Source organism: Microcaecilia unicolor, chromosome 9 (assembly GCF_901765095.1).
Source record: "Microcaecilia unicolor chromosome 9, aMicUni1.1, whole genome shotgun sequence".
Classification (NCBI taxonomy): domain Eukaryota; kingdom Metazoa; phylum Chordata; class Amphibia; order Gymnophiona; family Siphonopidae; genus Microcaecilia; species Microcaecilia unicolor.
Window position 1 is genome coordinate 100,673,452 of NC_044039.1, and position 13,729 is coordinate 100,687,180.

Sequence of the window (13,729 nt, forward strand, 5' to 3'; positions counted from 1 at the left end):
AAGTTAATATGTGTTCTAGCTTGAGACCTATCCACTGGAATAGTGGTGGGCCAAGCTACATAGCTTTAAACAGCTGAAGAGCACTGACTAGGCCTGAAACCAGCTGATGGCCTTATAGCAGAGAGCCTGCAAGAGTCTTAATGAAATCTGGTACAACTTTCAAATTGAATGTAACACATACGATGTAGAAATTATGGACGAAAATGGAAAGTTTGGTTTGTAAGATGGAGAATGTTTTTAATAAGTTGGCACCCAGATCACAAGATGATATAAGACAGAGATGTCCATGTTTTGATGTTTGGATGTCCGTATCTAGGGAGATGTCCATGTTTGGATGTCCGTATCTAGGGAGATGTTGACAAAAAGGGAAATTGCGCAATAACTTGCAATAGCTAAAACGGAACTTCATAAGAACAAATTGTTGACAAAAAAGGAAATTGCGCAATTCCCATAGACTTGTATTAGAACCAGATACTATATAAGGAAGGGCATCAGATAGATCGTTGGAGGTTCTCCCCAACGCATCTAGGACGCAGAGCTCCGGTCAGCTGAATCCAGAATTTGTCTGATGAATGTATCTGATTAAAGTCTGATTTGCAAGTAAACTCTTCATTCCAAATGATGATTTGTGGGCTTCACTTAATGATGAAAGGCTGTAAGTATAAATGCTTTTGCTACATCAGGCTATCATTCGCTGCATTATATAACCTGTAGCCTAAATCCAGTTTGTCATAAGGCTGGTATCTATTCCTTGCCAGTGCTGAGAGGCGGACTAATGCGGGTATTTGAGACCTAACGTCTCTCTCAGTGGCAATTCCTTTTAGAACCTCATAACTCCTGGATTACCCCAGTACTAGTGTTATTTAGAGATGGAGTCAGATTGAGGTCACTCTAGCCTTCTTGGGGGGCTCGGGACCCCCCCAATTCTCAACAAGGGCTAAGAGGGCACAAAAATAAAGAAACCTTTAAAAGGGCTGGAAAAAACTGAGGGGCCCTTTTACTAAGCCGCGTACGCACGTCCTACATGTGTCAATTTTGAATTAGAATTTCATTTTTTACGCGCATCTACTAGCTGCGCCAGAAAATTTCCAGCACACGGCGCTAACCGGGCAGTAATTGGTATTGTAAGTGCATAGACCATTACCGCCCAGTTAATGCATGAGACTTTTCCACTAGGTCAACGGGTGGCAGTAAGGTCTCAGGCCCAAAATGGACACATGCCAATTTTTATTTTGCCACACATTTATTTTCGGCCCCCAAAATGAAAAGGCCTTTTTTACAGGCGCGCTGAAAAATGGACTTGTGGGCATCCAATACACGTGTTTACACCAGCGCAGGCCATATTTCGGCACACCTTAGTAAAAGGACCCCTGAGAGAACTAAAGGGAAGGGAAACATGGCCCTGTGCAAACACTTAGAAACAAGAACAAATTTAAAAATGTGGTAAAACTGCCAAAAATGTAACGAAGATGAAATTTGATGGGAGAAGAGATCAAAGACGTCCTCTCTGCTCTGCAGATGAAAAAAAAAAAGACTGTCCTGGTTCTGTACAGAGACAGCAGGCAGGAAGGTATGCATATATGCAGTAGACACTTCTAAAGGCTTCAAGAAAGGAACGCTGGGGAGCATCTCCATGCCAGGCTCCACTGATGATGTCACCCACATGTGGGATATGTCCTGCTTGTCCTTGGAGAAACTCTAATCTCTCTGATCAATGTTTATCCAGAGAAATATAAAGCCTTAAAAGTCATCACTGATAAAGAGATCAGCTGCATTTTTCCCTGCCCTTCAATGCAATATATCTCTGTGCTTCATCTCTGAATCACACTACCTGCAGCCAAAGTGGGTCCAGCTTTTGTCATGAGGATGAAGACTAACGACGTTGGAAAGGTAGGTATTTCAAGAGAAGTAATCACATGGGTTATCTAGTTGGTTTTATCAGAATAGCAAAGTGTATGTTTAAATCAAGGATATGCTTATACAACACATGAGTTTAAATCTTAGGATCTGTAAAACACTGGAATCTTTTCTTCTATATACTATTATTCTGACTTGCTTTGCAAATAAATCTCTATTTTAGTCTGTCATTTTTATTTTACCCGATGATTGTCTAGTGGTCCAACTGGCACCCTCAAATACTTTCTGCTTGGAATGTACTATAGAAGTGTCATCATTAGTTTTTCCCAGTATGACAATCTTCTTATCAAATTCTCTTTTGGCCTGCCTTACAACTGTTTTGTATCTCACTTGCCAGTGCTTATGCTCATCCCTATTGTCTTCATTTTGGTATGCTTTCCATATTCTGAAAGATTCCTTTTTGGCTTTAAATGCCTCATTCACCTCACCATTAAACTATGCTGACAGTAGTCTGGGGTTCTTTGAACTTTTCTAATGGAATACATTTTATCTTGGCTTCTAAAAAATGGTATTTTAAAATAAAAACCATATCTCATACACATTTTTGACCCAGACAACAGGTCTTTATAGTTAGAATACTTGATTCAATTTTCTATTATTTTTTAATGTAATCACACATGCATTTATTCTTCTTGGGTTTAGTATTTTAAAATATTATTATATTCTTTATGGAACTATGACTTTATTTGGTTCATAGATTTCAGTTGTATTGTTTTATATAGAGTGTGACTAGAGTGAGAACACACTTTCACTTGGGTGCAAGTACCAAATTGCCAGGTTATGGCTTTGGCTTTTGACGTAGACCACTTTGGGATGTGGAATGTGGTTTGGAAGTATCAGTAGCCAGAGTCTGAGGCATGATGTAATGATCCCTCATAAGATCCACGTCACTTTGATCTTGTGTCCAAAATTATCCCACTGCATACATATCAATAAGCCTTTATAGCACATCCTCTCTGAATCCCATAAAAAAGGTTCTCAATGCTGTCTCAAAAGCATCTTAGAGTATAAAAATAAAGTGTATTCCATAAAAGGTTGAGAAATTTTACTTGTCATTATTAAGGGAGAAACTTGGTGAATTTCTGGGCCTCTCCCAAGATGGTGTGCAAGGACCACATCATACAGGCTTGGTAGACGCTATCTAGGACTGGAGCGTAGAGTTCTAATAATATTCCTTCCTGAAAAGATCCAAAAATCAAAGAATCCTGCCTCTAATGCATGGGTTCTTGATTTCCTGATCTTTTTCAGTATATAACTTTCACACTCTGTTGTAGTAGATGGGACTTATCAAATCCTTGGTATCTACCTGCGCATCAGCCTTATGTATGGACCCCTCTTTCACCAGTACACAATCTCCCCCACCTTTTTCTATGTCTTGCTGTTGGTATAACATGATAACAGTTACTCTACTTAATACCTGTACCATATAGCTCTCAATTAGTTTGACCTATATGCTGCCCAAAATCCCATTCTATTCTCACAGGATTGAGAGTGCACAGTGCAATTCAAACTTCATGAATGCTATGTGGTGCTGGAAGGAAACAGAATTGCTATTTAAAAGATGGCACCGCAAATAAAGAAAGGACAAGGGGGAGGTTAAAAAAATGGAGAAAGGAGAAAAGTCAGCTTGAAGGGGATGGGGGTGGAGACAGGATATCTGCCACTTTGTCTAGTGATGGTCTTGCAACTCACACTGAAGCTTTTTTGACAAACTGGCTCCTGCTTGAAAAATAGTGAAGATCTCTGCTCTAGAGGCCTGCTCCTTATCGGCATGATGGAGGTCACATGACCAATCTCTGTGTCTTGTCTCTGCTTTTCAATTGTGTTTTTTTTTAGTATACATATAATGTATTATTAGAAAACAAATTCATTTCTTTGATCAAAGCTTTCAGCATAACTTTTGTATAACACACTGTAACCATATCTCTTAATATAATTGTAGCATATGTGATAATATTACTTCCAGAGGTAGCCATGTTAGCCTGTAGTAGCAAAAAAAATATCATACAAACTTTTGAAACTTTATTGACTAACAGATCTATTGAAGCATGTTTTTGAGGACAATAATCCTCTTAGTTAGATGCCATTGGGAGATATGGCTGCCATGTGATCATGTTGCTTCTTTACTTTAAAATCGTATGCCTCTGTAATCTGTTAATCTATAAGGTTCCACCAACAATTATAACAATAGTCATCTGCACTACAGAAAACATATTCCTTTAGAAAATAATCTGTTGACTCCATGTCCACCTATTATAAAATGGAACTACTACTACAATACTAGTAGTAGTAGTACCATAGTTTAAAAATATAGTTATTTTTATAAAGGTAGTATAATTAAATATATTTAAAAAGGTCAGATTTGAAGCTAATATTACAGTTTAAATCTAAGGGTTAGAACAAAACCACAGATCAAAAGAAACGAAGAAAGGCACTAAAAACCCCTCTGAAATTCTACTTAAATAACATATAATGGAATGATTTTATATACAGGCCCTCAGCCTTCCTAAGAAGCCTACATGATAGGCATATATGTACCGGAAGTTCGGTACGTCACTTCATCAGATGGATGCATCCTTTCAGAGCGCACGAATGCTTCAGCCACGGAGTCAGCTTCAGAACGCTGGAGGTGAGTTTCTGCTACTTATAACTATATATGATCTGCACATATTTAAGGGCGACCTACTGTGGGTGGTTTTTAAAGTGCCTCTGAAATTTTTCCCATGCAAGTTGTGGAGGTGATTTTAGAAGAGTTGCTTTCTGCTGCTTGTATTTGTAAAAAGCACGTTGCCTGGCAACTTGCAGCGATCCCTTCACTCTCACTGTTCCGCCCTCCACGTCATCATGCTTTTACGCAAGGGCGGGGCAGAGAGAGATGAGACACCCTTATGAACTTACGAACCCTGAAGCCACGGAGTCAGCTTCAGAACGTTGGAGGTGCGTTTTATTATAGTAGATAATTTCTTCTGCATATTCTAGTGTCCACAAATCTAGATTCCCAAACTAAATGTTTCTAATATATATCTTCAAAAAGGCTACTTACATCTAGGTTTCAAGAAAGAAAGTAATACATTCCATCTGAACCTATATTGAAGAAAAAAAAAGATGAGCTCAAACTTACAGTCCACAACCAGATTCTAAGTGGAATATAAATCACCCTCCATTAAGATTTAAGATGGAGAGGGATTTATGATCCACTTAAAATCAGCTTGTGGATGTCTGATGAGCAACACAGAGTGATGATGATTATTAACACTGATGGAATGTGCCTAAATAATTGAGCTCACCTTCTTCCTATTCAATACAGATTCAAATGGAATAAACCATTGTTATTTATTAAAACACTGACATAATAGTTTTTTTTGAAGATAAGATAACTTATTGGAAACACTTATTTACATTGGGAATCCAGATTTTCAGACACTAAAATAAGCAGAAGAAATTAAGGAGCCCTTTTACTAAAGTCTGGAATGTGCTAACTGAATTAGTGTGTGCTAAATGCTAAGAAGCTCATAGGTATAAAAGGGAAAATTAAATCATACATGATAATTTTTTCTTTCCTTTAGTCATAGCAAATGAATCCAGAAACATGTGGGTTGTGTCCATCTACTAGCAAGTGGAGATAGAGAGCACTGAGCTGAATCATGTGACATAGGACAGTATGCTTTCTGAGCAGGCAATATTCCACTTATCAAAGCAGAAGAAAACATGAAAGAAAGGCAAAAAAACAGAACAGGAAATATAACAGCAGCTGGCATCAACAACAGTGATAACCTAGAACGAGAACAGAAGAAAACACAACACAGAGAAACAGCACACAGTCTACAAGGGGAGGGACTTGGGATTCATCTGTTAACTAAAGGAAAAAAAATTATCAATTTTCCCTTCCTTGTCATCAGCAGCAGACAAATCCAGAAACGTGTGGGATGTAGCAAAGCAGTCCTTTGGTAGGGTGGGAAAGAGACAGCGCTATAGACAAAACTCCGTGGACTCATTCCGTGCTCTAAAATGTTTAGAGAACATACGCAAAGATGTCCAAGTAGCCGCCCTGCAAATCTCCTCAACTGAATAAGTGCGTGACTCCACCCAAGAAGAGCTGTCCCAGCGTAGAATGTGCTAGAAGTGAAGTCGGCGGGACCTTCCTTGCCAACACATAAACAGAAGCAATTGCCTCACTGATCTAATGTGCAATAGTTGCTTTCAATAACACTGAACCTCAACAAGGCCCACCATACAGAATGAACAAATGATCCGACCATTGAAAGTCATTTGTGGACTGAAGGTACTGCAAAAGCACCCGGCGCACATCCAGAAACTGCAAGTGACCAAAATCCGAAGGATGATCCTCTTCCCAAAAAGGAAGGGAGAAACAACAGCTTGTTCAAGTGAAAAGAGGTCACCACCTCGGGAAGAAAGGAAGGTAACATGCGGAGCGTGACCCCCACCTCCGAAAAACAGAGAAAGGTATCACGACAGGACAAAGCCTGAAGTTCCGAAATACAATGTGTTGAAGAAATCGCCATGAGAAACACCAGTGTCAGATCCTTCAAAATGACTTATGAAAGAAGCTCAAACTGTGCCCTGCTGCAAGGCCCGCAATATCAGATTAAGACTCCAGTCCAGCACTAATGCTGCAACTGAGGTTTTAAATAATTGACCCATTTCAAAAAATGCACAACATTCGGATGCACCGCCAGCAATCTGCTGCAAAAACACACCAAAGCAGCTACCTGAACCCTCAGTGAATTAAATGTGAGGCGTTTCAAAAGCCCATCTTGCAAAAAGGCCAAGATCTGTGGCAAGGTAGAGGCCAGAGGTGAAACAGCCCTCTGCAAACACCAAGCCTCAAAGACTCTCCAAACCCAGGCATAAACAGCCGAAGTACACCTCTTCCTGGCCTGTAACAGCATAGTGATGAGAGATTTTGAATAACCCTTCTTTCTCAGTTTCAACTTCTCAAGAGCCAGGCCGTAAGACCAAAGTCGGAGACATTGTCCATGCGAACTGGACCCTGCGAAGACGAAGTGGCTCATTCACCATCAGACGCAGGGCCGTGCTAACACGGTAAGCGAGGTAAGCATGGCAGGGGGCGCTTCCCTCTGGGGGGCGCCGCCGCACCATGCTCACCTCGCTCGCCCTCCCACAACATCCCTTTTCTTTTTTTTTCTTTTTAAATTTATCTCCGTGGTGGCGGTTCCGGCAGCGCAGCGTCAGGGAAGGAGGCGGCGCTCCCGACGTCTCTAGCCTTCCCTTCGCTGTGTTCCGCCTTCTTCTGACGTCAAGGATGACGTCAGAAGGCGGAACACAGCGAAGGGAAGGCTAGACGTCGGGAGCGCCGCCAGCTTCCCTGACGCTGCGCTGCCGGAACCGCCACGGAGGTAAATTTAAAAAGTAAAAAAAAGAAAAGGGATGTTGGGGGGAGAGAACAGGGCGGGCAGTTGAACAATGGGAGCGGGAGGGCAGGGGAGAAACGAGAGCATGGATGCGAAGGGGGGGGGGGAGAAGAGGGCGGGCCAGGCTGGGACATGGGAGTGAGAGGAGAGAGAGGAGCATGGATGCGAGGGGGGGTCATGGAAGGAAGAGAGGGGAATTGCTGGATAGGGATTAATGGAGGGGGCAGGGGACAGAGGAGCATGGATGGGCATGGATTGGGAGGGCAGGGCTCATGGAGAGAGGGGAATTGCTGGATAGGGATGAATGGAGGGGACAGATGGGCATGGATGGATATGGATTGCAGGGCAGGGCTCAGGGAGAGAGGGGAATTGCTGGATAGGGATGAATGGAGGGGACAGATGGGCATGGATGGATATGGATTGCAGGGCAGGGCTCAGGGAGAGAGGGGAATTGCTGGATAGGGATGAATGGAGGGGACAGATGGGCATGGATGGATATGGATTGCAGGCCAGGGCTCAGGGAGAGAGGGGAATTGCTGGATAGGGATGAATGGAGGGGGCAGGTGACAGAGGAGCACGGATTGGGAGGGCAGGGCTCAGGGAGAGAGGGGAATTGCTGGAAAGGGATGAATGGAGGGGGCAGGGGACAGAGGAGCATGGGTGGGCATGGATTGGGAGGGCAGGGCTCAGGGAGAGAGGGGAATTGCTGGATAGTGATGAATGGAGGGGACAGATGGGCATGGATGGATATGGATTGCAGGGCAGGGCTCAGGGAGAGAGGGGAATTGCTGGAAAGGGATGAATGGAGGGGGCAGGGGACAGAGGAGCATGGGTGGGCATGGATTGGGAGGGCAGGGCTCAGGGAGAGAGGGGAATTGCTGGAAAGGGATGAATGGAGGCGGCAGGGGACAGAGGAGCATGGATGGGCATGGATTGGGAGGGCAGGGCTCAGGGAGAGAGGGGAATTGCTGGATAGTGATGAATGGAGGGGACAGATGGGCATGGATGGATATGGATTGCAGGGCAGGGCTCAGGGAGAGAGGGGAATTGCTGGATAGGGATGAATGGAGGGGGCAGGTGACAGAGGAGCATGGATTGGGAGGGCAGGGCTCAGGGAGAGAGGGGAATTGCTGGAAAGGGATGAATGGAGGGGGCAGGGGACAGAGGAGCATGGATGGGCATGGATTGGGAGGGCAGGGCTCAGGGAGAGAGGAGAAATTGCTGGACATAGAGGGGAGGGAAGAGAGATGAAGGAGATGAAATGAGGGAAAATGAAGAGAGGAGAAAAACTGCACATGGATGAAGAAAATAGGCAGAAGCTGAGGACCAGAAATGAAGAAGAAAGGAGAAAAGGAAAGAAATAAATGGAAAGGAAGCCCTGGAAACGGAGTTAAGAGGACAGATAGCAGCAGAATCAGATACTGGGCCAGCATGATCAGAAAAAGAAAGTCACCAGACAACAAAGGTAGAAAAAAAGTCATTTTATTTTCATTTTAGTGTTTGGAATATGTCCACTTTGAGAATTTACATCTGCTATCTTATTTTGCAATGTATAGCAATTTGTTTCTAAGAATATTGCTGACAATTCCTGTCAGTGTGGCAAGTGGTGAGCGATCATTTTCACGGGGGGGGGGGGGGGGGGGGCGCTGCCGCCGCCGCCGACTGATAGTCTGCAGGGGGGGGGGGCGCCAACTGATAGGCTGCAGGGGGGCGCCAGAGACCCTAGGCATGGCCCTGATCAGACGTACCAGATCTACATACCAAGTTCTCATGGGCCAATCCAGCGTGATCAAAACTACCAGGCCCTGATGTCGTCCAACCCTGTGACTCTGCCTATCAAAGGCCACAGAGGGAAGATGTAAAGGAGCCCCGTGAGAGGCAAAGGCTGCAGCAGTGCATCCAGACCCTCAGAACAGTGCTCCTTCTGTTAGCTGAAAAATCTAAGAACTCTGGTGTTGTGACAGGTTGCCAATGGAGCACTGCAGGTGCCGCCTTGTTGGTTTATGTAAGTTACTGCCGTGACATTATCTGACAGAATCCGCACCAGCTTGCCCCTCAGATGGGCCCAAAACCCCACAGAGAGACTTGCGAACAGTCCAAAACTCTAGATGGTTGACAGACCATAGACCTCCAGTCTGGACCAAGTCCCCTGGGCCACATACCGCAGACAGTGAGCACCCCAGCCTTTCAACCTGGTGTCCATCACCACAACTATTCAGAGCAGTGATCCCAGAGGTATCCGCCACAGCAGAGTGTCCAAAAGAAGCCACCAGCCCATACTGTTCCTTACCAACTTCGTACACTCAAGGCAGACCTTGTAATCCTGGGACAACAGGGACAAGCAGGATAGGAAGGAGTGCTGAAGAAGACATATATGAGCCCTTACCGACAGCACCTGAGCATAATTCCAAGTGCAGGGCTATGGAGGCCTTAGGAGAAGATGAAAGATTGAATCTTGACTCTCCTGGTGTCCAGAGGTGTATCGAAACGAGCTCCCAAATACTCCAGAATTTGAATAGGGGCCTCAAATGACACTGTAACAGCTGAATTGCCCTTGAGGTGACTCGCTGACTCTTGCCCTCAGCTAGTCATCCACATAGGGATGCAACCTAATCCCCTCGCATCATAGGTAGGCCACTATCACCACCATGACCTTGGAGAAGGTCCTGGGGGGCCGTTGCTAATCTGAAGGGTAGGGCCTTGAACTGAAAATGCTGGCCCAGAATGGTGAAACGGAAGAACATCGATGTGGCAGCCAAATAGGAGAGACCGGATAAAGGCGTGACATAGCCCGCACCACTTTTAAGCTAGCATCTGGCGTAGCCCACTGTGCAGTAATGAGTTTCTAAATGACCTTGTGGAGGGCTGCTTGGTACTAGCCATTTTTGGATTAGAGGCTGAGGAAGAGTAGTCGGTTCTCAGGGACAGTGATGTTAAGAGCCTGTAAAGCCCTAGTGATAAAAAATGGCAACTCATCCCTATGAAATATGCAGACTGCTGAGGAGTCGTCTGCTTCCTTAGAAGCTATCTCCCCCTCTTCAAGGAGTTCCATCCAGGACCTAGGCATAGATGCTGCAGAAGCAGCCCCCTCAGAAGGGCTAGGGGATGGGGGGGCTCCCCTCCCCCTCAGGCATGTCTCCCATTCTCCTTCTCTTGGGAAGAGAATCTTCCAGACCCAGAAGGGAGCAGATTGAGACGGAAGGTGTGCTGTCCTTTTTAATATGCAAGCCTGATGAAATAGTAGAATAAATTTGTGGTAAAAGGGTTCCTGACCCGCAGACCCCAACTGTGGAATGGCTGAACCTCCAAAAAGTGCCCCAGAGGAAGCAGGGTCCCAGTTACCCTCAACATTAGTAGTCTGCTGCACGCTGATGTCGGGGGGAGAAATAGCTGAACGAGACAAAATGGTTGCAGAAGAAACTGCAGCTGCAGACAGTACGGAGGAATGTGGGTTCACCTCATCCACACAGGAACTCCCTCCTGTATCCGGTTCCACCTCCCCTGCAGCTGACTCAGGCCTCAAACTGCACTTACTGCAGACTCCAGACGTTGCTCTCCACTTACAGCAACAGGAGTAGTGCTTGACCAAATATGCCACCATAGGAAAAAAGAAGGCAACTCAGCACTGAGAAACTAAAAAGCATACTCACACCCACACAGGCACATGCCATCTCTCTGCCTCTCCCAGCTGCCTCACTAAGAAGCACTGCCAACATGGTCAGGAACCCCCCTCGGAGTTACTGTCAGTGGAGAAGAACAGCAGCTGCAGAAACTTAAGTATTTTTTTGTTTTGTTTTCTCTGAGGAAGGTAGACAAGAACGGGAAGGGGGGAGGGGGTAAGAACCTGGCACCACCAGGCGTACCCAACAGACAGACTGCTACTCAGCCTTCAACCCCCAGGCTCGACTGAACCGGGAGACCCAGCACAGGAACTCAGTCAAGACCAGACCAGGAGCATGTGGAGATCCGACCATCTGCCTGCTGGAGATTGAGAATACTGGCTGACCAGAGAGCATACCTTCCTATGTCACATGATTCAGCTCAGCACTCACTATCTCCACCTGCTTGTAGATAGACACAACCCACACGTTTCTGGATTCGTCTGCTGCTAATGACAAGGAATGGGCTTCTTAGCATTAGCGTTCACTAAGGGCTCCTAAGAAACTTAATTAAATATTATTAATAGAGAAGACTTTTTAAAGATTATTTCCTTTAAACCATAAAACTAGTGTTATTGTAAGGTTTTAGATGAAACATATTGTTAACTACCAATTGCACCAAACTTCTGTGATTTTATACACATTTACTTTACAAAATGGCAAGGATACAAGTATATTCTAAACTCTGCCCAACTCTGACTCTGGAAACATCCTCTTACTAAATGCATAAAAATATGTGTCAACTTGACTCCTATTAATATTTTTATACATGTGCTGCACAGTTTTATAAGATGCAATGTTTGTGTATATATCCTTGTTATACATACAAAATTGCTTATAAAATCACCTCTATGTCTTTTAGTACAATGTAATTCATCTTATAATTTAATAATACATTTCTGTTTTAAATAAAAAATAATGGGCTAATACTGTGTTTCTCTTGTTTGCTAACCAAGAACTCACTTGTTTGATGCGGTCTGGATTGACTGTGGTCTGAGGTTGTAGAATGCTGACAGGTTCTGTCTTGGCCATGTTTTGAGGCATTTCTCGAATCTTCTCAGCTATGAAGCCATGAACTGCATTGAGTGCTTCAACTGTTCCCTGGATCAAACATACCCGCTCTGTAGTACCTACACAAAAAAGAACAAAGATGCACTGATTAGAAAATAATGTGTATGAAAATATCAAATGCTACAAGAAAAAAATTTATAAAGCATACACTGGACAATACTTCAAAATTCTATAATGAGAAGCAATACTCATCTCATACGATGGCAAATTTTCAGTTTCAGTTCATTTCTGAAACTGTTCAAGCAGTTCTCTAGAAGGCAGCCATATTGACAACTTCTTTACAACTGTATCACAGTGATCTCACAAATGCTACCACAGTCCAATCACATCCTAGTGCATCTTTTGGGATATCACTACTAGTATAATTCATTTAGAGTGCCATTGGATAAATCAAGTCTAAATAATTTGTGATGTCTGCAGTGGTGTGCTGATAAATGTTTAACAGGCTCTCTCCCCGGTCCCCCTCTGCGCCCCCCCCTAAATTGCACAGCTGGCTATAACCAGGGGGGGGGGGGGGGGGGAGGGCAATGCATTACTCCAGAAAAAAAAATTAAACGATCCCAGGTTCCAATCTAATTCATGTTTAATGTGGGATAAAATGCCCTAAATAAGTAAATAAATATAAACTTTTAATGTTGAGCACCTGATTCTCAAAGTGGACATATTCCAAACACTATAATGAAAATAAAATGATTTTTTTCTACCTTTGTTGTATCTGAATAAGGTGTTTTTCTAGTGCATCATTCTTTGAAGTCAGTTCTTGGAACTCCTTCATGAACATCTCTTTTACTTTGTTCATTTCATCTCTAAGCTTTTCTCTTTCTTCTTCTTTCCACTTGTCAAATGTTTCAAAATCTCATCTTCTTTCGTTTTCTGATGCTCATACTCCTGTGAAAGTTTGGCCACTTGAGCACTTTGCTCTGCTTCCAGCTGGCATTTGGTGAGTAGCAATTCTTCTTTCAACTTGTTGATCTCACCCTGTAGTCTGTCTGTCTGCACCACCTTCTGTTTTTCAAATGCAGTTTCTTCTGGATGGCGCCGATGGACATAACTCTGAAGAAAGGAATAATTCATAAAAGCCTTATGGCAAAGTTGACACTTGTGATAGGAATTGGCTCCTGCATGGATCATCATCTGCTGAGTGCTGATAATTTTCTTGCTACGTTTGCATTCATCTTTCAAGGATTTTACTTCCTCGGCTTGTTTGGCCACCTGTACTTTAATTTGATCTGTCTGGTTGATGGAGCCCTGCACCTTCTCTTCCAGTGCCTGCACGTTGGAAGTCAGATATTCCTGGGAGTGCAGCAGCAGATATTTGATGGTGAACTGTGCCAACCGGAGCAGTTTAAGGAGAATGGGATCCACCGCATTCAGGCAATGGGAACACTTCTCATGCTCCACGTTGCAAAAAGTTATGTTTATTATGTGCTCCTGCAGAGTAAGGAAATCCAGCTCGTTGGCGCTGATCCGCCTTCCAGTCCATGGTCTCCTGGTGAGTTCGGAACTTAAAGGCTGGGAGATGGCCCAGTGGCACCCTAGCTGTAACTAAGGAAGAAACCTGGATCGGGGGTGGACTCAGCGAGGAAGGCAGGCTGGCAAACGGAGCACCAACTTCGGTCCCATAGGGATAGTACACATTGTTATAGAAAGTCCTTCAAATTCTTCACGCTGACTCTCCCCTGCCGGTTC

At 44.1% G+C, this 13,729-nt stretch overlaps 1 protein-coding gene across 2 annotated transcripts in view; it reads right to left on the reverse strand.

Moving 5' to 3' along the window:
• NOVA1 (NOVA alternative splicing regulator 1) overlaps positions 1-13,729 on the reverse strand; it is a 280,739-nt gene that overhangs the window by 187,318 nt on the left and 79,692 nt on the right. For both annotated transcript variants that reach the window (XM_030214057.1, XM_030214056.1), the window contains exon 3: positions 11,933-12,099. In XM_030214057.1, the coding sequence (XP_030069917.1) occupies positions 11,933-12,099 (167 nt within the window). The remainder of the gene's footprint in view (positions 1-11,932; positions 12,100-13,729) is intronic.